The sequence below is a fragment of the Synchiropus splendidus genome, chromosome 3, assembly GCF_027744825.2.
Source record: "Synchiropus splendidus isolate RoL2022-P1 chromosome 3, RoL_Sspl_1.0, whole genome shotgun sequence".
Classification (NCBI taxonomy): domain Eukaryota; kingdom Metazoa; phylum Chordata; class Actinopteri; order Syngnathiformes; family Callionymidae; genus Synchiropus; species Synchiropus splendidus.
The window spans coordinates 5,630,553-5,656,085 of NC_071336.1; the positions used below are offsets into that span (position 1 = coordinate 5,630,553).

At 41.1% G+C, this 25,533-nt stretch overlaps 1 protein-coding gene and 1 long non-coding RNA gene across 2 annotated transcripts; both read right to left on the minus strand.

Moving 5' to 3' along the window:
• Positions 1-3,165: 3,165 nt before the first annotated feature.
• Positions 3,166-5,052, minus strand: LOC128756490 (uncharacterized). Its single transcript, XR_008414240.1, has 5 exons — positions 4,909-5,052; positions 4,776-4,840; positions 4,526-4,692; positions 3,527-3,628; positions 3,166-3,429 (listed from the first exon to the last, which is right to left on the minus strand). It is a non-coding gene; the product is annotated as an uncharacterized LOC128756490 (long non-coding RNA).
• Positions 5,053-5,384: 332 nt separating this feature from the next.
• On the minus strand, positions 5,385-25,356 carry LOC128755920 (mucin-17-like). The gene is made up of 50 exons (XM_053860030.1): positions 19,826-25,356; positions 19,633-19,697; positions 19,336-19,517; positions 19,001-19,131; positions 18,856-18,920; positions 18,577-18,758; positions 17,747-17,907; positions 17,570-17,634; positions 17,297-17,478; positions 17,044-17,189; positions 16,842-16,906; positions 16,545-16,726; positions 16,196-16,356; positions 16,011-16,075; positions 15,690-15,871; positions 15,266-15,411; positions 15,060-15,124; positions 14,761-14,942; positions 14,364-14,524; positions 14,179-14,243; positions 13,858-14,039; positions 13,465-13,610; positions 13,258-13,322; positions 12,959-13,140; positions 12,611-12,771; positions 12,426-12,490; positions 12,105-12,286; positions 11,688-11,833; positions 11,482-11,546; positions 11,184-11,365; positions 10,835-10,995; positions 10,650-10,714; positions 10,329-10,510; positions 9,910-10,055; positions 9,703-9,767; positions 9,405-9,586; positions 9,008-9,168; positions 8,823-8,887; positions 8,502-8,683; positions 8,078-8,223; positions 7,871-7,935; positions 7,485-7,666; positions 7,135-7,295; positions 6,950-7,014; positions 6,629-6,810; positions 6,409-6,557; positions 6,230-6,294; positions 5,958-6,139; positions 5,586-5,743; positions 5,385-5,462 (listed from the first exon to the last, which is right to left on the minus strand). Exons 1-50 carry the CDS (start codon positions 24,857-24,859, stop codon positions 5,385-5,387), a joined length of 11,505 nt encoding a protein of 3,834 aa, XP_053716005.1. The 5' UTR covers positions 24,860-25,356.
• Between the last annotated feature and the right edge of the window lie 177 nt (positions 25,357-25,533).

Here is a 25,533-nt window from a genome sequence, read left to right on the forward strand (position 1 = left end):
CTTTGTGTAATGACATGGTTTTTACATGTAACTGTAGGGCTGGCTGATATGGCAAAATATCTGTTTTTATTTTTCTCATAAAAATGTAGAGTGGTTTTGAGACTAGGTTTCAAGTTTCTGCTCAGTGAAACTAAAAAGCGTTACGTCCCTTTAGAGCGGAAGTAGACAAGGACAAATACCGATTTTTTTATGCACAGAGGACCAAGGAATGATCACGCCACTGTTGTGGCCAATGTTGGGAAACATTGAGGCTTTTGCAAGAATGGAGATGCTCAAAATACCGTAGGTTGTGGTTTGTTGCATTTGTGATGGTGAAGTAAAACACCTTGGAAAGATGACAAATCTCTCCAACATATTAGAAGTAGACAGAAATTATGAGCAGGTCCAACCACCACTCTTTTAACCTGACGAACACCCTGAACAGTTGAAGCTGCTGAAGAAATGGTTGCGTCCGTACTAAAAAGTCCCGCAGCAATATTTGCTTTAATACTCTTTTCACCTGCTAGAGCTGCTTCTACAACTGATTTGACACATTACTCTATATATCTGCTGTTCCTCACGTCTGCATATTAGACCTTGTTTTTTCTTGTCTTGTAAAGTGATTTCATAAATGAAACAACAGAGAGGTTATGGTCCCATGGCACTGGAGCACTGGAGCAACTGTTATACAGTATTGATTTTAAATGCAACCAACGAGGAAGAATTACTTGCGGATAAACGTAGAACTGTAGAAACTGCAGAAAAGCAGGATATATAAGGAATATTAGACCAACATTTTATTTGTCAAGTCCAGTCGACCAGCCAATTTGACTAACAAAAAAAATCTGAAATATCCTGTTAATGCAAGAGCTGTGGTGGTAAAACATATATTTTGTCCATTTCCTATCTTCAGTAAGAAAAATGTGAACCTTTACAGTGTAGTAGTATGAAATTTCAATTTGATTTGACTCAGTTATTTTCCACCTTAAGGGGATGAAAATCTTTCAATGCCAAAAATTCAACATGTTGTAGTGGGGTTCTAGTCCAAAGTCCAAAACAAAGGATGGCGTAGTCAAAAAGACATCAGAAAAAGGAGCAATTTATTGTGGTCACGCTCTCAAAGGTGCAGTGGAAACAGTGACTATTTACAAACTTGAAAACAATTCTACAAAGAGGGATATTCACAAAATCTACATGAAACACCGGATGGAGTTCCACAAAAACATAATAGTCAAGTTTCCAAAAAAAAAAAAAAAAAACTTCTCACAATGCACTTTCCTAATCCCTTTTCAACTCAAGCTTTTCTCTGGTCTCAGCCACCATCGCTCCTCCTAAACATTACAAAATGGCCTCCTTATATTCTCCTTTTCCCCTCGCCTGGACAAACCACAGCGCATTAAATTTCATTTTACAATAAACACAGTTTTTGTCAATCATTTAAGTTTGAAAGTGAATCGTGTTAATGTATTTATTTTTAAGGCCATTTCTCCAATAAAATGGTTTGGACATTTGGTCTTCGGCAGGACAGGCTGCAAGATGCCTCTCAGTAGCTGCGGTGCGTTTTATGTGTGCGCGTCCTTGATGCTATGTATGAGCAGGGAAAGTCAGACAACTGAGTGTGCACACTCGGCCGTGCCAGCAAACAATTTTAATGAAGTTTAGTGATCGCTAACCTGACAAGTCTGACAAGTTGTGGAAACAAGTGTGTGTGTGTGTGTGTGTGTGGTATGACAGTGTGAGAGGGAAAAATAGAGAGCTGCTCCTATTTAGTGCCTCATTTCACATTCTCCCAATAAAACGTTTCTGTGTTTCTTGAAGGTTGGTTGACAAAGATTTGATTTCAATTTCGACTTTTCAATTTTTTTTTTTTTTTTTTTTACCTGGTGCTACAATACTGTGTAGCCCAACTTTTAAATGTATTAAATACTGAGGTACGAGGTACACAGGAAATTTGTACCGAAACATGGCCAAGCACCGCTTGAGTGTGACATGGAAAAAAAAAAAAAAAAGATCAATCAATGAATAAATAAAGGTTTGTTAATTTCGTGGTATACAACCATAACATTAAGTCAATGAAATAATCAGCATGTGGCTCTTTTTTGTTCCTAAATTTTGCCATTATCTCAAATCGATTAAGTTGGAAGCAAAGTAATTCTCACGACAAGAATGTTGTCCAACCTGAGGCAAACCTGAGTGAGGTGGAGGTGCAGGTGTTCTTTGTTCTTCACCTAGCCGTGTGTTTTCTGGGCGCGCCCATGTCATCAGTGGACGTAGGAGCGTTTGTCAAAAGCTGTGTGATGCAGACGCACTGTGCTGGGCTGCTGGTCGGTCTGCTGAGTTCATAGCTGACCAACGGCCGCTGAGTCGCCTGAAATCTGTGACGGGGAAATCGATGGACGGACGGAGAAAAGCCAAAGTTGTGTGTGCTTCAACTTTATTCTTATATAATATAATCTGAATACAGATAAAGAATTAACAAATGTACAATTTATGGACATATAAATTAATATTTGATTCGCTACTACTTTAAATATAAAGTGCACTACGTGGTGAAAGAAATAAATATGACAAATATTTTTTTTTAAATAGAATCAACAGTAAATACACAATCAAATAGAAAACAGTCTATTAATCATGGCTATGACAGTTGAAGTTTAAATGACTCGACTTGACTCGAATGTATGTGGTAATTATAGTCACACTTTATGACTGTATTAAAAAAAAAAGGAAGAAAAGAAAGTAGCAGGCTGTCACCCGTCGAGCTTTGGAGCTGATGAATAGGCAGTGCAACTCTTTGTGCGAGTGAAAAGGACAAACACTCCTTGATGATTTGTTCCTCTGAGCAAAGCAGATGAACCTGTCTACCACAATGGCTTGTGAAACGCTTCACATTCTTCATGAGAAATTACTTTCGCAAGTCAGGGCTGGGTGCACTGCTATTTTCAACTCCTCAGGTCTCCATCATAACACACGATCCAGCGGGGAGTACAGTGAACACAGTACGGGATAAGAAGGGACAGTGCACAAGCGCTATTAGATGGTATTCGATTATTACAGAGTAATGACTATAGTCCCTCAATGCCGTTGCTGGTAACATAAATACATTTTATACACAAAAAGTGCATGATTTTGTTCATAAATTAAACAAATATAATGTCTACATTCTTTATAGATTAAAATGACTGCATAATTACATTGAACTAATCACAGTATGGTTTGCACATTTAAATTCAAAAAATAAATAAATATTCTCAATACTTTTGAAGACACACTTGTCTCCATTGCTTTGTAGCGAACATATTTGCAGTCTGATTAAATAATGCTGTGTTGGCAGTCTTGTTCACGCACAAGCGACGATCCTCTGTTCTTAGAGTCCGGACAGTAGGGACGATAGTGTCACCAGGCACAAGGCTGTCACAAGGCTGAGCTTGTGCCGAACACCATTCGAAACTGTGAAAGAAAAAATAGGGCATGGTTCAGTGAAAAAACATGGCAAAGACTTTTGTGAATGTTGCGTCAAACTAGGCTAAACTGGTTGACATCATACCAATAGTGCTGTTTTTGTTGGCTGGGGTCGCATTCGCTGAAGGGTGAGGCAGAGTCAATTTTGGGACTGCTTGTGCTGTTGTTCGATCCATAACTGGACTTTCTGGAAAGAAATTTAAATACAATGTGCCAGGTCAGTTTTACTTTTTAGTTCGACTTCCAATGTCACAGAAGTCGAGCCACCTTCAGAGGTAAGGCCTGCACTTTGGTCTGACAAGCATGTGCATCACCGTGACTCATTTTTGCAGAATTTTTTGGGTGCGTATTTTTAGATTTGTCCACAAGTCATCTTCAAAAATTACTAATGAAATAAGGTGTGTTTCCAAAATTCACAGAGCTAGAGTTGTTGGTCAATCTATCCATGTCTGATGCTGATGATGTCTGACGTGCGTTTAATTCCAAATGTCATCGTTGGTGGACAAAGTGTCTGAGAGATACGACGTTAGCAGTTTCTGTGTCAGATACATTTTCTTGAAAACCCTTATGTTGTGTTGGTTTTTCATTTCATTTGTCTCAGTGTGGTCCTAGCAGTGTTTCCATGTGAGCTAGGTCTACACTGAAACGCTGAAATTCCTCTCCTGATAGATCCACATCAGTGTCGTCTACAACCCTCGGTTCATTTGTTGTGACCACAGATATCGTATGAACGATTTGGGCCCCAGATCCGAGCCTTGAGGCACTCCACATTCCATCTCACTCTTTGTTGATTTAACATTATCCACCTCCACATACAGTTGCCTCCGGCTGTCGTCACAAAAATTTCATTATTAAGTGAATAAGATCCATTCTATGAATTCGAGAACATCAGGAGAAGCAAGAACCATCCCGATGGGCTTCTTTGCATAAAATAGCGAGGAGCGGTCATGTAGATGATTTCTAAACAAATTAAATGAAAAAAATAAAATTCTGCACACATTTTTTTTTATTTCACCAAGGAATGGTGACACTAAAATGCATTGTTTTTGACAGTTCCCTCACCTCATACTACGTGTTTACTCACCTATCACAGTGAATGAGCTGGCAATTACAGGAATGTCTGAAATCTGAGAGTTGTTCCAAAAATTGCGCTCGACCATGCCATTCTGAGGAAAATCTGTCGTGTTTGTTCTGAAATGAACTCCAAATTCCGCTTCAACCATATTGGATTGCGATTTAAGAGTAAAGCGTCTATGATAGGAAAAAAAAAAGTTAGTTCCACAAAAGACAAAATATACATTGGCAAAGTAAATAAATGAAAACAAAATATTTACCGGAATCCTCTGATGGTGCATCGGTCAAATTGTCCCATATACTTCCTTCTGTTGATTTGCTGGCACTGTGTTGAATGAAAATGAATTTGTGCAGAGAAAAATATGTATGTATTTTTTAAATATTTCTACTTACCCATTCAATAAGATCTTGTGCCAAACTTTTGTACCTCAAACTGTTTGAGTTTGATAAATCACTTGAATAAGTTTCATCTCTTAACCAGAACTTCACAACATAAACAGGTTCAGAGGAAGGAACAGTTGTAGGGTCTTCAACTAGACCCACTGCAAGAATACATTTTAGAATAATTGTTAATATCCTCGGAAAATCAGTCATACATTATTAGAATAGTGCGAAATGAAAATGATACTATCTTTCCTGACCTGCTGTTTGGAGTGAGTGTGGAAGAATGTTTATGCCAGATGTTTCTGCAGCCTTTCCTAAGGCATCTGCGAGTTCTGTACGAGATGGATGTTTTGTTGGAGAACTACTAAATTGAATGTCAAACTCCACTTCCACTGCGCTGTCCTTCTGAGTGGAAGAAGGTTGTCTGAAGCAAATATATATGTTAGTGACACAAGATGACACAACGGTATTTTTCACCTCTCTACTCAGACTTCATACCTGAAGGCTTTGAGCTTGCAGCCAACTGATTCAATGACAAGACTTTGTTTGATGGCAGTCTCACACTGTGAATAAACGGAAACCATGGGATGAATCCAAGCTCAAAATTCATCATGAAAACATAAAAAACATTAAATGCACTGAAAGTAAATTATTCAGATGTAAATTAATTGAGAAAGTGTCCTCACCCAGCTGAGCAGTTCTTCCTCAAGCTCTTTGTACTTCCTGCTGCTGGGGTCGTTCAGTTCTTCAGTAAAGGGCTCTTCATCAATGGTGGAGGTCACAGTGTAAACAAGTGGAGGACCTGATGGGGCTTCTGGTTCAGTTGGGGAGTCTTTAGCTGGATCTTGCAGATGACAGAAGCCAAAACAAACATTATGAGGAAGTAATCCAATCTTTGATTCTCATTCGGAAAAACTATTCTCTCTTGTCATATTTAAATGGAGTACTGGTTTTAGTATCCAGAGAGGATGTAGTTGAGATGTGAGATAAGAAAACTTGTTTTTAATTCTGTTTAGGTGACAGGCAGGAATGATTTGAGACATCTAGTATTAACTGACCTTTTACTTGGACTGAATCTGGAATTATGTATATTTGGGAATTTGCTGGTTTCAATGAGGCCTTTCTGAAGGAGTCTTGTACTTCTTTACTTGTCAGAAATAGCGTTGGGCGAGTTGGGGTGATAAATTCAATGTCAAACTCCGCTTCAACTCCAGTGGCCAGTGATGTGGATGAAGGATTCCTAAAATAAATAAATGTCTGTTAGAAAGGCACTAAACATCTTCGATTTTTAAGTGTGATAATTCACTTGCTTTCAACTCAAAGTTGGTACCTGAATTTTAGTAGTTTACACACCACATGTTCAATGTCAAGGTATTGTTTGGTGACGCTCTCACACTGTGAATTTAAGAAAACCATACATTGACTAAAACATGACATATAAATAAAAATATGACAAAAGTGTGTTGTCCAGAGACCCATGACATCTATGCAGTTGAAACATCTCCTCACCCAGTGAACAACTTTTTCCTCAAGCTCTTTGTACTTCCTGCTGCTGGGGTCGTTCAGTTCTTCAGTAAATGGCTCTCCATCAATGACGGAAGTTACAGTGTAAACAAGTGGAGGACCTAATGGAGTTTCTGGTTCGTCAACATGACCTACTAAAAGTGGAATGAAGTCAGGGTCAAAATTAAAAATGAAAAGCAGCATACATCTACTGTATGTTACCGACCTATTACTTTGATTGAGTTGGGAATGATGGTGATTTTGGAATGTCCAGGATTTACAGCAGCGTTCTTGAAAGTTTTGACAACATGTTTTCTGGAGGGAGGTTTGGATGATGGAGTCAACAAGGTCCACTCCACCTCAAACTCTGCTTCAACTGTGGTGTCCGAGGCCGAGCATGAAGACTCTCTGGATTCACAAATGTCAGTTAGAGTCATGTGATGATGCTTTGTTGTGTGTTTTCTCAACAGTGACTGTGATGTGCACAACACAACACAGCAGTTCCTCTAGTCGCAAAAATGCTCAGTAGCCATGTCAACAAAAGTACCTGAATTTGATGAGTCTGCAGTGGCTGATAGTATTTCCGCACTTTTCACTGGAGGCACACTCACACTGGGAATGAAGCACAAGTCAGTTTACACTCAGGACTATGTACATCACTCAGACAATGAAAAAGCTTCAAACAAAACCAAATGTAACCATCATGAAGAGAGAAGTTAAAGATGTCCTCACCCAGCTGACCAGTTCTTCCTCCAGATCTTTGTACTTCCTGCTGCTGGGGTCGTTCAGTTCATCTGTGAAGGGCTCTTCATCAATGGTGGAGGTCACAGTGTAAACAAGTGGAGGACCTGATGGGGCTTCTGGTTCAGTTGGAGAATCTTCAACGTGACTCGCTATGAAGAAATAGATACCAGAACAAACATAAACACTTTTACATTCACCAATAACTTATTTTAATTCACAATTAGCAAGTAAGAAAATAGACAACAATAAAGAACCTCAAGTTGTTTTTAAGTCCAACACTCACATCCAAATAATACTATCTGGAAAGTCAAAACTGAAAATGTGATCTGTCGTCTCACCTGTCACTTGGACTGAGCTGGAAATGATGGTGAGTTGGAAACGTCCAGAATTCTCTAGTGCTCTCTTTAAGGCTCCAGCGATGTGTTTTCCTGAAGGAGCTTCTGATGTGGGAGTCAACCAGGGCAACTGAACCTCCAACTCAGCTTCAACAGTGTTTTCAGATGAGGCACATTGAGATTTCCTGGAGAAAAGGTGAGTTTTATTCTTTGGTATTTCAGCAGAAGGTGTACTGCTCTAATGAGTATAATACTGACACTGATGTGGTTCTGAATTGAATTTAAAGTTGAACTTCTGACCTTAATTTTCTGAGTTTAAAAGTTTAAAAATGAAAGAGTACAATACAAACACTATGATGTTTCATTGAACGAAAAGTCGAACTTCTCACCTTAATTTTCTGAGTTTGCAGTGGCCATTTTTGTTTCCACACTTTTCTTTGGTGGCATGTTCACACTATGAAATTAAAATATAAAAAGTCAGTTTACATTCACCCTGTGACATTCACATGGACTGGACTATATGTGGATGGTGTATATTGAAACATATCACAACACATCACCAAATATAAAGGCTGTGAACATTAACTTGTCCTCACCCAACTAACTAATTTTGCTTCCAGGTCCTTGAACTCTGTGCTGCTGCAGTCATTCAACTCTTTGGTAAATGGTTCTTGAAGGGAGCATATTGCAGTATAAGCAGGTGGAGGAGTCGAGGTGTTTCCTGACTCTTCATCTGGACCTTCTATGGACAAACACACACCACACCAGAGGTTATTTTTCTTTAAAGCAGTTTGCTGCAATTCACTAAATGGATATTAACAATGGAGACAGTTCTAATTCAACTTCAAACTCTTCATTGATGGTGGACAGTGCAGACAAGACAGGCAACTGTATTTGGGGTTTCAATTCAGGATTCACCAACTTCATGATGTTGTTAAAACTGCAGCCAAGGCAGGAGCCACTAGTGACACATCTGCTAACACTGCAGAGTGAATCCAACCAGACATGAATCTCACTGACCTGTTACTTTGATTGAGTTGGGAATGATGGTGATTTTGGAATGTCCAGGTTTTGCAGCAGCGTTCTTGAAAGTTTTGACAACATGTTTTCTGGAGGGAGGTTTGGATGATGGAGTCAACAAGGTCCACTCAACCTCAAACTCTGCTTCAACTGTGGTGTCCGAGGCCGAGCATGAAGACTCTCTGGATTCACAAATGTCAGTTAGAGTCATGTGATGATGCTTTGTTGTGTGTTTTCTCAACATTGACTGTGATGTGCACAACACAACACAGCAGTTGCTCTAGTAGCAAAAATGCTCAGTAGCCATGTCAACAAAAGTACCTGAATTTGATGAGTCTGCAGTGGCTGATAGTATTTCCACACTTTTCACTGGAGGCACACTCACACTGGGAATGAAGCACAAGTCAGTTTACACTCAGGACTATGTCCATCACTCAGACAATGAAAAAGCATCAAACAAAACCAAATGTAACCATCATGAAGAGAGAAGTTAAAGATGTCCTCACCCAGCTGACCAGTTCTTCCTGGAGATCTTTGTACTTCCTGCTGCTGGGGTCGTTCAGTTCATCTGTGAAGGGCTCTTCATCAATGGTGGAGGTCACAGTGTAAACAAGTGGAGGACCTGATGGGGCTTCTGGTCCAGTTGGGGAGTCTTCAACGTGACTCGCTATCGATGAAAAGCAGGAGGATGGAAATAAAGACTCTTAAATGAATCTATGCGCTACCATGAAGGGGTTTGTACAAAATCAGTGTAACTCATACTGTGTGTTGTTGGTGAGTTTTGAGGGACGGTTTACGCTACCAACCAGGTTCAGTGTTTAATTACTCTTTTGGATCATTAACTATGTAGTTTGACAAATCACTGAAGTTGATCAAGTTTGAAAATGTGATCTGTGGTCTCACCTGTCACTTGGACTGAGCTGGAAATGATGGTGAGTTGGAAACGTCCAGAATTCTCTGCTGCTCTCTTTAAGGCTCCAGCGATGTGTTTTCCTGAAGGAGCTTCTGATGTGGGAGTCAACCAGGGCAACTGAACCTCCAACTCAGCTTCAACAGTGGTTTCAGATGAAGCACATTGAGATTTCCTGGAAAAAGAACGAGTTTCGTACTTTGGTATTTCAGAAGAAGGTGTACTTGTCTGATCATTGAGTACAATACAGACACTGTAGGGGTTCATTGAATTTAAAGTCAAACTTCTCACCTTAATTTTCTGAGTTTGCAGTGGCCATTTTTGTTTCCACACTTTTTTTTGGTGGCATGTTCACACTATGAAATTAAAATATAAAAAGTCAGTTTACATTCACCCTGTGACATTTACATGGACTGGACTGTGTGTTGATGGTATATATTGAAACGTCTCACAACACATCACCAAATATAAAGGCTGTGAACATTAACTTGTCCTCACCCAACTAACTAATTTTGCTTCCAGGTCCTTGAACTCTGTGCTGCTGGGGTCATTCAACTCTTTGGTAAATGGTTCTTGAAGGGAGCATATTGCAGTATAAGCAGGTGGAGGAGTCGAGGTGCTTCCTGACTCTTCGTCTGGACCTTCTATGGACAAACACAAACCACACCAGAGGTTATTTTTCTTTACTCCAGTGCATTTCTTTGTCAATCAGTTCAACAATAGAAACACTGTAAGTCAACTTCAAACTCTTCACTGAGGGTGGACAGTGCAGACAAGACAGGCAACTGTATTTGGGGTTTCAATTCAGGATTCACCAACTTCATGATGTTGTTAAAACTGCAGCCAAGGCAGGAGCCACTAGTGACACATCTGCTAACACTGCAGAGTGAATCCAACCAGACATGAATCTCACTGACCTGTTACTTTGATTGAGTTGGGAATGATGGTGATTTTGGAATGTCCAGGATTTGCAGCAGCGTTCTTGAAAGTTTTGACAACATGTTTTCTGGAGGGAGGTTTGGATGATGGAGTCAACAAGGTCCACTCAACCTCAAACTCTGCTTCAACTGTGGTGTCCGAGGCCGAGCATGAAGACTCTCTGGATTCACAAATGTCAGTTAGAGTCATGTGATGATGCTTTGTTGTGTGTTTTCTCAACATTGACTGTGATGAGCACAACACAACACAGCAGTTCCTCTAGTAGCAAAAATGCTCAGAAGCCATGTCAACAAAAGTACCTGAATTTGATGAGTCTGCAGTGGCTGATAGTATTTCCACACTTTTCACTGGAGGCACACTCACACTGGGAATGAAGCACAAGTCAGTTTACACTCAGGAGTATGTACATCACTCAGACAATGAAAAAGCTTCAAACAAAACCAAATGTAACCATCATGAAGAGAGAAGTTAAAGATGTCCTCACCCAGCTGACCAGTTCTTCCTGGAGATCTTTGTACTTCCTGCTGCTGGGGTCGTTCAGTTCATCTGTGAAGGGCTCTTCATCAATGGTGGAGGTCACAGTGTAAACAAGTGGAGGACCTGATGGGGCTTCTGGTTCAGTTGGAGAATCTTCAACGTGACTCGCTATCGATGAAGAACAGTCAGTACAAAATGAACACTTTTACATTCACCAGTAGCTTATTTTAATTCATGATTCGCTAGTAACGCGATAGACAACAATTAAGAACCTCAAGTCATTTTGTAGTCAAAAACTCACATCCATATAATAATATCTGCAAAGTCTAAACTGAAAACGCAATCTGTCGTCTCACCTGTCACTTGGACTGAGCTGGAAATGATGGTGACTTGGAAACGTCCAGAATTCTCTGCTGCTCTCTTTAAGGCTCCAGCGATGTGTTTTCCTGAAGGAGCTTCTGATGTGGGAGTCAACCAGGGCAACTGAACCTCCAACTCAGCTTCAACAGTGTTTTCAGATGAGGCACATTGAGATTTCCTGAAGAATGAATGAGTTTCGTATTTTGGTATTTCAGAAGAAGGTGTACTTGTCTGATCATTGAGTTCAATCCAGACACTGTAGGGGTTCATTGAATTTAAAGTCAAACTTCTCACCTTAATTTTCTGAGATTACAGTGGCCATTTTTGTTTCCACACTTTTCTTTGGTGGCATGTTCACACTATGAAATAAAATATAAAAAGTCAGTTTACATTCACCCTGTGACATTCACATGGACTGGACTGTGTGTTGATGGTGTATATTGAAACATATCACAACACATCACCAAATATAAAGACTGTGAACATTAACTTGTCCTCACCCAACTAACTAATTTTGCTTCCAGGTCCTTCAACTCTGTGCTGCTGGGGTCATTCAACTCTTTGGTAAATGGTTCTTGAAGGGAGCATATTGCAGTATAAGCAGCTGGAGGAGCCAAAGTGTTTCCTGACTCTTCATCTGGACCTTCTGTGGACAAATACAAACCACACCAGAGGTTATTTTTCTTTACACCAGTGCATTTCTTTGTCAATCATTTCAACAATAGAAACACCTTAAGTTAACTTCAAACTCTTCACTGAGGGTGGACAGTGCAGAGGAGACAGCTGAGTATTTGGATTATAAATTGAGGATTTATCAACTTCAAGTTGATGGAAAAAATGCAGCCATGTCATGAGCCACTAGTGACACATCTGCTAACACTGCAGAGTGAATCCAACCAGTCATGAATCTCACTGACCTGTTACTTTGATTGAGTTGGGAATGATGGTGATTTTGGAATGTCCAGGATTTGCAGCAGCGTTCTTGAAAGTTTTGACAACATGTTTTCTGGAGGGAGGTTTGGATGATGGAGTCAACAAGGTCCACTCAACCTCAAACTCTGCTTCAACTGTGGTGTCCGAGGCTGAGCATGAAGACTCTCTGGATTCACAAATGTCAGTTAGAGTCATGTGATGATGTTTTGTTGTGTGTTTTCTCAACAGTGACTGTGATGTGCACAACACAACACAGCAGTTCCTCTAGTCGCAAAAATGCTCAGTAGCCATGTCAACAAAAGTACCTGAATTTGATGAGTCTGCAGTGGCTGATAGTATTTCCACACTTTTCACTGGAGGCACACTCACACTGGGAATGAAGCACAAGTCAGTTTACACTCAGGACTATGTACATCACTCAGACAATGAAAAAGCTTCAAACAAAACCAAATGTAACCATCATGAAGAGAGAAGTTAAAGATGTCCTCACCCAGCTGGCCAGTTCTTCCTCCAGATCTTTGTACTTCCTGCTGCTGGGGTCGTTCAGTTCATCTGTGTAGGGCTCTTCATCAATGGTGGAAGTCACAGTGTAAACAAGTGGAGGACCTGATGGGGCTTCTGGTTCAGTTGGGGAGTCTTCAACGTGACTCGCTATGAAGAAATAGATGGCAGAACACAAATGACCAAACATTTCTAATGTTCAACATAAAAAGTTGGATGTAGTTTTACAATACAGCGATCAATCCGTGCAAGTTTTTAATTCAGGCACATGTCCAAATAGTCGTCAGCCGTGCCCTTGGACACTGATCAATTTTGAAAATGTGATCTGTTGTCTCACCTGTCACCTGGACTGAGCTGGAAATGATGGTGAGTTGGAAACGTCCAGAATTCTCTGCTGCTCTCTTTAAGGCTCCAGCGATGTGTTTTCCTGAAGGAGCTTCTGATGTGGGACTCAACCAGGGCAACTGAACCTCCAACTCAGCTTCAACAGTGGTTTCAGATGAAGCACATTGAGATTTCCTGGAGAAAGGGTGAGTTTAGTACTTTGGTATTTGCTCTGATGGTGCACTTGTCTGATCTAAAGAGTATAATAAAGACGCTATTATGTTTTATTGAACTAAAAGTCGAACTTCTCACCTTAATTTTCTGAGTTTGCAGTGGCCATTTTTGTTTCCACACTTTTCTTTGGTGGCATGTTCACACTATGAAATTAAAATATAAAAAGTCAGTTTACATTCACCCTGTGACATTCACATGGACTGGACTGTGTGTTGATGGTGTATATTGAAACATATCACAACACATCACCAAATATAAAGACTGTGAACATTAACTTGTCCTCACCCAACTAACTAATTTTGCTTCCAGGTCCTTGAACTCTGTGCTGCTGGGGTCATTCAACTCTTTGGTAAATGGTTCTTGAAGGGAGCATATTGCAGTATAAGCAGGTGGAGGAGTCGAGGTGTTTCCTGGCTCTTCATCTGGAACTTCTGTAGACAAATACACACCACAACAGAGGTTATCTTTCTTCAAAATGAACATGTTGTTTTCTATGTATTTCAATCACTGTGACACTGTCAAGATCTTCACTATGAGTGGACAGTGAAGAGAAGACACTTGGCTGTATTCACAATGACAATTATTGTTGCCAGTAAAAACGTTAGCATGGCAGGAGCCACTAGTGACACATCTGCTAACACTGCAGAGTGAATCCAACCAGACATGAATCTCACTGACCTGTTACTTTGATTGAGTTGGGAATGATGGTGATTTTGGAATGTCCAGGTTTTGCAGCAGCGTTCTTGAAAGTTTTGACAATATGTTTTCTGGAGGGAGGTTTGGATGATGGAGTCAACAAGGTCCACTCAACCTCAAACTCTGCTTCAACTGTGGTGTCCGAGGCCGAGCATGAAGACTCTCTGGATTCACAAATGTCAGTTAGAGTCATGTGATGATGTTTTGTTGTGTGTTTTCTCAACATTGACTGTGATGAGCACAACACAACACAGCAGTTCCTCTCGTCGCAAAAATGCTCAGTAGCCATGTCAACAAAAGTACCTGAATTTGATGAGTCTGCAGTGGCTGATAGTATTTCCACACTTTTCACTGGAGGCACACTCACACTGGGAATGAAGCACAAGTCAGTTTACACTCAGGACTATGTACATCACTCAGACAATGAAAAAGCTTCAAACAAAACCAAATGTAACCATCATGAAGAGAGAAGTTAAAGATGTCCTCACCCAGCTGACCAGTTCTTCCTCCAGATCTTTGTACTTCCTGTTGCTGGGGTCGTTCAGTTCATCTGTGAAGGGCTCTTCATCAATGGTGGAGGTCACAGTGTAAACAAGTGGAGGACCTGATGGGGCTTCTGGTTCAGTTGGGGAGTCTTCAACGTGACTCGCTATCGATGAAAAGCAGGAGGATGGAAATGAAGACTCTTAAATGAATCTATGCGCTACCATGAAGGGGTTTGTGCAAAATCAGTGTAACTCATACTGTGTGTTGTTGGTGAGTTTTGAGGGACGGTTTACGCTACCAACCAGGTTCAGTGTTTAATTACTCTTTTGGATCATTAACTATGTAGTTTGACAAATCACTGAAGTTGATCAAGTTTGAAAATGTGATCTGTCGTCTCACCTGTCACTTGGACTGAGCTGGAAATGATGGTGAGTTGGAAACGTGCAGAATTCTCTGCTGCTCTCTTTAAGGCTCCAGCGATGTGTTTTCCTGAAGGAGCTTCTGATGTGGGAGTCAACCAGGGCAACTGAACCTCCAACTCAGCTTCAACAGTGGTTTCAGATGAGGCACATTGAGATTTCCTGGAGAAAGGGTGAGTTTAGTACTTTCATTTCCGCATATGGTCACAGATGGTCTGATCAAATGAGTATAATACAGACACTATAATGGTTCAGTGAATTTAAAGTCAAACTTCCCACCTTAATTTTCTGAGTTTGCAGTGGCCATTTTTGTTTCCACACTTTTCTTTGGTGGCATGTTCACACTATGAAATAAAATATAAAAACTCATGTTACATTCACTCTGTGACATTCACATGGACTGGACTGTGTGTTGATGGTGTATATTGAAACATATCACAACACATCACCAAATATAACGGCTGTGAACATTAACTTGTCCTCACCCAACTAACTAATTTTGCTTCCAGGTCCTTGAACTCTGTGCTGCTGGGGTCATTCAACTCTTTGGTAAATGGTTCTTGAAGGGAGCATATTGCAGTATAAGCAGGTGGAGGAGTCGAGGTGTTTCCTGACTCTTCATCTGGACCTTCTGTGGACAAATACAAACCACACCAGAGGTTATCTTTCTTTAAAGCAGTTAACTGCAATTCATTAAATGGATATTAACAATGGAGACAGTTCTAATTCAACTTCAAAATCTTCATTGATGGTGGACAGTGCAGACAAGACAGGCAACTGTATTTGGGGTTTCAATTCAGGATTCACCAACTACATGATGTTGTTAAAACTGCAGCCAAGGCAGGAGCCACTAGTGACACATCTGCTAACACTGCAGAGTGAATCCAACCAGTCATGAATCTCACTGACCTGTTACTTTGATTGAGTTGGGAATGATGGTGATTTTGGAATGTCCAGGATTTGCAGCAGCGTTCTTGAAAGTTTTGACAACATGTTTTCTGGAGGGAGGTTTGGATGATGGAGTCAACAAGGTCCACTCAACCTCAAACTCTGCTTCAACTGTGGTGTCCGAGGCCGAGCATGAAGACTCTCTGGATTCACAAATGTCAGTTAGAGTCATGTGATGATGTTTTGTTGTGTGTTTTCCGAACATTGACTGTGATGAGCACAACACAACACAGCAGTTCCTCTAGTAGCAAAAATGCTCAGTAGCCATGTCAACAAAAGTACCTGAATTTGATGAGTCTGCAGTGGCTGATAGTATTTCCACACTTTTCACTGGAGGCACACTCACACTGGGAATGAAGCACAAGTCAGTTTACACTCAGGACTATGTACATCACTCAGACAATGAAAAAGCTTCAAACAAAACCAAATGTAACCATCATGAAGAGAGAAGTTAAAGATGTCCTCACCCAGCTGACCAGTTCTTCCTGGAGATCTTTGTACTTCCTGCTGCTGGGGTCGTTCAGTTCATCTGTGAAGGGCTCTTCATCAATGGTGGAGGTCACAGTGTAAACTAGTGGAGGACCTGATGGGGCTTCTCGTTCAGTTGGGGTGTCTTCAACGTGACTCGCTATCGATGAAGAACAGTCAGTACAAAATGAACACTTTTACATTCACCAGTAACTCGTTTTAATTAACAATTAGTAAGTAAGAAAATAGACAACAATAAAGAACCTCAAGTTGTTTTTAAGTCCAACACTCACATCCAAATAATACTATCTGGAAAGTCAAAACTGAAAACGCAATCTGTCGTCTCACCTGTCACCTGGACTGAGCTGGAAATGATGGTGAGTTGGAAACGTCCAGAATTCTCTGCTGCTCTCTTTAAGGCTCCAGCGATGTGTTTTCCTGAAGGAGCTTCTGATGTGGGAGTCAACCAGGGCAACTGAACCTCCAACTCAGCTTCAACAGTGTTTTCAGATGAGGCACATTGAGATTTCCTGGAGAAAGGGTGAGTTTTATACTTTGGTATTTCAGCAGACGGTGTACTGCTCTAATGAGTGTAATACTGGCACTCATGTTGTTCTGAATTGAATTTAAAGTCGAACTTCTCACCTTAATTTTCTGAGTTTACAGTGGCCATTTTTGTTTCCACACTTTTCTTTGGTGGCATGTTCACACTATGAAAATATAAAAAGTGAGTTTACATTCACCCTGTGACATTCACATGGACTGGACTGTGTGTTGATGGTGTATATTGAAACATATCACAACACATCACCAAATATAAAGACTGTGAACATTAACTTGTCCTCACCCAACTAACTAATTTTGCTTCCAGGTCCTTCAACTCTGTGCTGCTGGGGTCATTCAACTCTTTGGTAAATGGTTCTTGAAGGGAGCATATTGCAGTATAAGCAGGTGGAGGAGCCAAAGTGTTTCCTGGCTCTTCATCTGGTCCTTCTGTGGACACAAAATCCACAATATATATACCGTCAACTGAATCATTTTGATATTTGGCACATTATGGTTTACAAACAGAAAATGACTCAAATAAAAAACAGACTCACCTGCTACTTGAATTGAGTTGGGAATGCTCATTATTTCAGAATAAGCAGCATTTCTTGCTGCAGTCCTTAAAATCTCAGTAACATACTTCCTCGTGAGAGGTTCTGATGAGGCTGTCAACCAGATCCATTCAACTTCAAACAGTGCTTCCACTGAGTTTTCGGCTGATGTACAAGAGGACTTTCTGTAGTTCAAAATAAATGACTCATATGATGTGTCCATGTGAAATGAAGGAAAGTGAACAATAATCCATTATCTTAAAAACATAAAAGTACCTGAATTTGATGAGTCTGCAGTGGCTGATTGTATTTCCACACTTTTCACTGGAGGCACACTCACACTGTCAAAAGAAATATTAGAGTGCCTGTCTCAGTACATACAGTTGCATATTATGTATATTATTGTGTGTATGTGTGAGAGAGAGAGAAAGACAGAGAGAGATTCATCCTCACCCAGGTGACAAGTTTTTCTTGAAGATCTTTGTACTTCCTGCTGCTGGGGTCGTTCAGATCTTCTGTGAACAATTCCTTGTGAATGGTGGACGTTACAGTGTAAACAATTGAACGGCTTGATGGCGCTTCTGGGGAAGTTGCGGTGTCCTCAACTGGACCTGCTGAGAATGAAAACCAGCCAGATTTAACGAATTATAAGTAACAAATGATATGCTATATTGCTGTATGTAAAATGATAAGTGATAATATAAATGATCAGTGAGGAGTCAGAGATGAAGGAGGAACTGACAGTGGAAGCCAGAAGACAGAAGAAGCCTACTTTGGTGTGGATGGATAATGCTTCTGCACTCTGTCACCCCTGTGTTGGCATGAATCAGGATGTCATATGTATCTCTCAGTGTTCGTAGCATGCATTTTGATTATGCAAAGCTTATGTGTCTTTGGTTCTCCATAGTTCTATTTTAATGTATTGGTTTTTTTTTGTTGCAGTCAGACATATTTGGGGGGTTAATGACGGATCAGCAAATGATCCCTGGTGCAGGCGAATAATGTGGTGCAAAGGCATGGCACACTGGTGTGAACAATTCCTCGAAATTGCTAGTTTCAAAAGTAAATGTCTAGTTTCAAAACATTTTTAGAGTGAAAGCAGTAATGCCATGCAAATGAACTCAAAACCTTTGAGAATTATCAGCGATTGAATAAAGTACAAAATATGAAAATGTATCACCTCAGCATTTTGCAAGGGTCCTATTAAATGACTTATGTTTATTGACCCATTAACGCATTGACACAATTTATAGTGCGTAACCATCCAACTGCCATTACCTCACCTGTCATGCGGATTGAATTGGAAATGATGATGATTTGGAAACGTCCAGAATTCTCAGCTTCTCTCATCAAGGCTTGCGCTATGAATGCTTGAGAAGGAGGTTCTGATGTGGGACTCAACCAGGGCAACTGGACCTCAAACTCAGCTTCAACAGTGTTTTCATGAGCAGCGTTTGGGGATTTCCTGGATGAGAAAAGTGTTTTGAATTAAAATAGAATTATCCATCAACTATACATCATCCTCTTAACTTTATACCCGACAATGAGCATTCACTTCCTACCTGAGGGTTTTCAGTTTGCAGTGGCCCTTTTGGTTTCCACACTTTTCTTTGGTTGCACTCTGACACTAGGATTTCAAATTTTCAGTCAAATAAAATGAATCAATAGAATAAAATAAAACAATGAACAGCACAATAGTGCTCTTACCCAGTCAATGAATTTGGCCTCTAGGATGTTAAACTCTGTGCTGTTGGGGTCATTGAGTTCTTTTGAAAATGTATCTTGAATGGAGCAAATGGCAGTGTAAACAGTAGGAGAACTTGCTTGGCCTGGAATCCCTTTTGGAAAAACAAAATGTGAAACAAATGTGAAAACCACAATGAATGCAAATTAGACATCCAATAATTTAACATGAATATTGACTGTTCTGATTCTTGATTTGCTTGAAGGTAATATTTTAACTTTCAAATTTACTTTCAAGTCCTCTCACACATTGGAAAACCGTAAATAATCCAATGTGACATTGTGGTCTATCACCTGACCTGCCAGCTGCATTGAGTTGGGAATGAAGATCAGACTTGAATTTCCAGGATTTTCCACTGCCTTTCTCAATGTTTGCATGATTTGTATTCTGGAAGGTGGTTCGGATATTCCAGAAGGCCACATCAATTCAGCCTCAAACTCCACCTCGACTGTGTTTTGGGGTGATGTACATGATGATTTTCTGCATGGAAACAGTACATCATTACACTGAAATACGGTACTTCAATATGTGTGCATGAGTTAAAAAAAAAACAAAAACAAACAAAACTTGAATTGCTTGCTCATCAAACACTTACCTCAGCTTTTTCACATTACAATGGCTGATTTGGTTCCCAAATTCTTCTTTGGTGAAACTCTCACACTGTAAATTTAAAAAAAAAAAAAAAAAAAACACATCACTGCATCATTTTAGTTTGTACTGGTGATGTAAACGTTGATGATAGATGACATGAATATTATATTAATTGTAAAAGTGATCATCTTTCTTACCCAAGAAACAAACTTTTCTTCAAATTCCTCAAATGCTCTGCTGTTGGGGTCATTCAAGTCTTCTGTATAGGTTTTAATTAATACATATGAAACAGTGAACTTAAGAACAAGTGGCTTGTTTGTCGTCTGTGGAACTGTGGCCTCACTAGTCGATGTAAAAGCGGCAGGTAGTGTCACAATCATGTTTGCTGTTGAGTTCAAGATAGGCATTGATATTCGCGAAGATGAGGTCAGAGCCGTTGTTGTCAATGCAGCAGTTGTTTTCAAGGAAGCAGTTGGAGGTGACAGTGATGTTGAATCAGATGTGAAAAGAGCAGTTGATGCTTGAAAAGGTCTTCGTACTGGAGATGTTGCTGACGAAGCCCTAGTTTCAGCGACATTAGTAGTTGACGAAGTAACAGTGGCCACGGTGACTGTTGCCTTGAAAGCTGCTGCCGTGGTAGTTGGAAAATAGGCTGGAGTTGAAGCAGCAGGCGATTTGCTTGCAGTTTGAGTGTGAGCAACTGTGGTCGGTAAGGGGGTTGCTGATGTCATAGCTGGTGATGTAAAGCGCCCTTTTTGGCCGGCAGCAGTTCTTGTTGGAGCATCTGTTGTTGCAGGCACTCTTGCGGTATCAGAAGCCATCGAAGTTAGAACAACTGTTGCAGTGGGAGCAGCTGTCACTTTTGGAGCTGTTGTAGTTTGAACAACTCTTGTCCTAACAGCAGTGTTTTCAGAAGGACTAGTCTTTGGCAGCCATACTGTGGTGGTTATTTTTACTTCTTTGGTTGGAGCATTGGTTGTTGTTGAGGTTAAAGTCGCAGTTGTTACAGCTGCAGTTGATGTTGTGGAATTTGTTTTTACAGAGACTAGTGTTGTACTTTCCGTGGGGTTCAGGATAGTGGCTGGAGGAATAAATGTTGCTGTTGTAATCGGCTTAACTTCTGCAGGGGGGCCAGTTGTACTTGTTGGAGAATCTGTAGTTGTTTTGCTGACTAAGGACGGAGAAGATGTCGTTGTGGGAGAAACAGTTCTTGTTGCTGAAACTGTTGGGGCAGCTGTTATAGTGAGAGCAACAGTTGAGGTCAAAGTTTCCATTGTTGTAAGAGATGTGGATGGATGACTTGTAGTTGTACTATCAATAGCTAAAGTGGGATGAACAGTGGCGGTTAGCGGAGACACTTGAGCCGTGTGATCTACACTCGCTGTTGGAGGAATTAATGTGGTTTCCGTTTTGGAGGGAACCCCAGCTATTGTCGTAGAAAAAGTTGATTTTGAAGTGATCGTTCTGGTATAAGCAACTACGGTGGGAACACCAGTTGATGGGCCATCTGCTGTTGTCACGGAATCTTTTCTTGTGAGAGCAACTGCTGTCGTCGGAGAAGCTGTAATACTGACACCATAGGCTCTTGTCGGGACAACTGTTGAATGAGCATTTTGTGCTGTATCTTTTGTCTGAACAGTTGTTGAAGGGGAGACTGATTTGATGGGAGTCACTGCTGTTGTGAGAATACTGGTTATTGGAGTAGAGATTTTTGTAGACAAAGCAAGTGTTGTTGTTGGAGCACTCGCTGTTGGGGTGGTCACTGATGTGGCAGATAGTCTTGTTGCAACTGGCATAGTTTGAACTGCAATTGTTGAAGAGGGAACGCGAGTTTTTGGGGTGACTCCTGTTGTTAGCAAAACCATTGGTGAATCAACAGTTGTAGTGGGTGAAAAAGTTTTTGGAGGAGGGGCTGTTGTTGAAGCAACTGTTATTACTGGCCCATTTGTTGTCATTGAAGGGACTACTGGTTTCAAGACTACTTTTGTTGTAGCAGAGACCATTGATGAAGCAGCTATTGTAACTGGGACAGTTGTGAAACGACTGGTTGTAGTACTTGCTTGAGGGGATATATAGGTATTCAGAGCAACTGTTGGAGAAGTTGGTTTAAGAGAATTTGGTGTTGTAAGAGACGCAGCTTTGATGGGCGCAACAGTTGTCAGAGAGACTGTTGTTGAATCAACTGTTGTTCGTGGTGCTATTTTTGTTGCAGAATACATTTTTGGAGGAAACGCTGTTGTGTTCAGTGTTGTGGGAACACCTGTGGAAGAAGGGTCCATTGATGTCGCAGAAATTGTTGCCGGATATACTGTTGTTTGGGGAGATTGCACTGTAGGGGAGACTTTTGCTGAATGATCTGCTTTTGGAGCTAGCGTTGTTTTTGGATCACTTGCAGTTGGAGAAGAATCTGATGTAGTAATAGCAACTCCTGTCATGGGAACCGTTTTGGGAGAAACTGCTATTGTAACAGCAGTAGTTGGCGACAATGCGGTTGTTGAAATGGTTGTTTTAGTTTGAGCAACAGTTGTTGCAGGTGAGAATGTTGAATTGACTGTTGGAGCAGATACTGTTGTGGGGAAAACGTTAATTTTAGGAGAGACTGTTTTAGTGGGAAAACCAGTTGTTGGGGTGAAAGCAATTGTTTGACCAACCATTGTTGGAGATACTGTCACTGTTGAAACGGCTGTTACATTGAGTGGGAAGGTTATCGTAGGTGAGACTGTTGTTACTGGAGTAACTGCTGTTGAAGGAACACCAGTTGTTGTTGGTAAGATTGTTGCAGAATAAGCTGTTGTTGAAGAGAAGGTCTTTGTTGTTGGAGATACTGCACTCGTTGGGAATAATGTTGTCAGAGATTTTGTTGATGTCAAAGCAATGTTTTTTGAGGGAGATGAGGTTTTTGGATAGAGTATTGTTGAAGGATCAGTTGCTGCAACTATTGCTGTGGGAACCTCGTTTTTGTGAGCGGCTGTTGTTGTGGGAGATATTTTTTGAGAAATAACTGTTGTAGTTGGATTAGCAGGATTAACTTCCGTTACAACCTTCGCAGTTGTAGTGGACACGGCTGGCAGAGAATCTGTCATTTTGGAAGAAACTGTCACGGGGAAGCCTTTTGTTTGAGTGACTGGAGTTGTTACTGAGTCTGCAAATGTTTTTGTGTAAACACTTGTATGAGAGATTGTCCTTGTTTGGCCAGATGATGTGGCTTCTCCAGTTTCTGGAGCCAACGGTGTCCTAGAGTAATCTGCTGTTGTGAAACCACCTGGCGGAGAAACTGTTCTTACGATTGAGGCTCCTGCTGTTGGAGACAAGGTTGTTGTTGACATAGCTGTTGTAGTCAGAACAACACTTGAAGGTCTGACTGCTGGGGATTCAGTGGTCGTGGTGGCATCACCATTCGTTGGAGTAAGAGCCGCTGTGGTTGGAGTAACTGTTGTTCGAGACATTGTTTCTGCTGAAACAACTGTTGTGGGAGCATTGTTTGCTCTGGAATCAGTTGTTGGAGCCAATGTGTATGGCGGGGCCGTTGCTATAGGAGATCCTGTTGTTGTTGGAATGGATGATGATGTGGCTACACCACTTGTTCGGGCCAGTGATGTCATGGAATAATCTGCTGTTGTGGGTGCAGTTGTTGTCGGAAAACCTGTTGTTGCATCAACTGTTGTTTGATATGATGTTCCTGTTCCTAAAACTGAGGCAGATGTCGTGGAAGGAACTGTTGCTAGAGGAACTGCCATTGTGAAAGCATTTGTCGCTGGAGACACTCCAACTGAAATGGCTGTTGTAGTCGGAACAAGAGTTGAACTTAAGACGGTTGGGGAATCAGCTGTACCGTGGACGCTATTTAAAGGTGGTGATGTGGGAAATCCTGTTGCTAGGGCAGATGTTGGGGGAGAATCTGTAGTTGTGTGAGTAATTGTTGTTGGAGCGACTGTTTTTCTGCGAGCTGTTGTCGTCAGACCAGTTGTTGGAGCAGATGTTACTGCAAGGTTTGTGATGGGAACCCCAGGCTTATGAGATGTTGGAAATAATGTCTTTGAAACAACCGTTGTAGTTGGAACAACATTTTTTGTAGATAGAAATGGTATTGAATAACCATTTGTTATTCGGACATTTTCTGTTGTTGGAACAATTGCAGTTGTGAGAGAATATGTCCTTGTAGGAGCAACTGTTGTAGTGAAACCTTTTGTGAGGGCAGTTGGTGATGCAGTGGTTGTTGAAACAACTTTTGTGGGGATAAAGGTTGAAGGAGAGACTGTTGAAGAGACTTTTGCTGTTGGAGTGACTGTTTTTCTGTGAGCGATACGTGTTGTCAGAGCAAATTCTGCTGTTCGACCAAATTCAGTTGGTGAGACTGTTGACACATCTGTTGTTACTGGAATAACTGTTTTCGTGAAAGCGCTTGAATCAGAGACTGACTTGGTTTGAGTCGACGTTGGAGCTGAAACATCTGTGGTTGGAGGGATCTCTGTTTTTGTATCAGATGCTGTAATGGGAGAATCTGAGATCTGAGGTGCCACTGTTGTTGAAACAGCCTTTGTAGTAGAAAAAGGCGTTGTAAAAGAAACTGCGGTTGTTGGAGGGACTGCTGTTATGAGACCTGTTGGATCAGTTGATGTGGGAGAAAATTTGGAGAAAGTAAATTGTGTTTTGGGGGTAACTGTTGAGGGAGATTCTGCAGTTGAGACAGGAGTTGTCGTGGGAACACCACTTGTTGGAGCCAATGACTTTTTGGGAGTATATGTTGTTGTGAGAGCAATGGTTGTTGAAGGAAGACCAGTTCCTTGTGCAAATGTTGTAGATAAGATGGTAGAAGTTGTAAAACTAACAGCATTTGCAGGTGATGTAATTTGAAGGCTGGTTGGGGTTGCTATTTTTGTGAGAACACCAGTATTTGGAGCCAAGGTTGTCAAGGAATAATGCGCTGTTGTGGGACCACTTGTTGGGAAAACTGATGAGCCAAAACCTGTTGTTGGATCAAGTGTGGACGAAAATGGTGTCCTTGTTCTTGAACCGGCCGACGTTGGTGTGCTAACAGTAGAAAACAGCTCTGTACTGGAGTCAACAGTTCTGACTGGTGAAGCAGTTGAGGTTGTGAGATAAAATGTTTTTGTTGGTGCACTAATTGTCAGAGAGAGTGAAGTTGTTTGAGTGGCTGTCGTTGCGGTGACACCTGCTGTTTGTAGTTCCTCTTTTGCAGGAGCAGAAGCTGTTGTGGGAGAATCTGTCATTTGAGTGATTGTTGTGGAATCAACTCTAACTGGAATGACCGTTGTCAGAGCACTTGCTGTGGGAGAAATTGTTGGAAAAACTGTTGAGGGAAAATCTGAGGGAACAGCCACTGTTTTTGGAGATACTGTTGGAATGGTTGTCGGAGATAGGACTGTTGCATCAACTGGTGTTACTGGAGCAGCTGGTGTGGGAGAAGCAGTTGATGTGGAATAACCTGCTGTAGCAATAGCAACTGTTGCTGTCGCTGGCACATCAGTTGTTTGTGCCTGTGCTGCCGTGGGAACCTGTGTTGTGGGAGGGATCTCTGTTTTTGCAGCAAATGCTGTTTTAGGAGAGTCTGTTGTGACACCAATAATTGTAGGAGATTCAACTCCTGGTGAATCGACCTTGGTGCTCAAAGAAGATGTTGGGGTAGAAGGAACTCTTGTTGTTGGGTCAGTTGATTTTGGAGAAAACTGATTGGTTGGTGATGTAGGGAATGCTGTTGTGGGTGAATCTATTGTTAGAGCAGTGATTGTTTTGAGAACACCAGTAGATGTCGTTGGAGGATCTGTTGCTGTGGGAGCAATTGTCGGAGATCCTGTGGTTATCCGAGTGACTTTTGTTGTTTGAGCAATGTCTGTTGGTGTAATAGAGATCATGGGGGTACTTCTCTGGGAAATTGTTTTGGGAA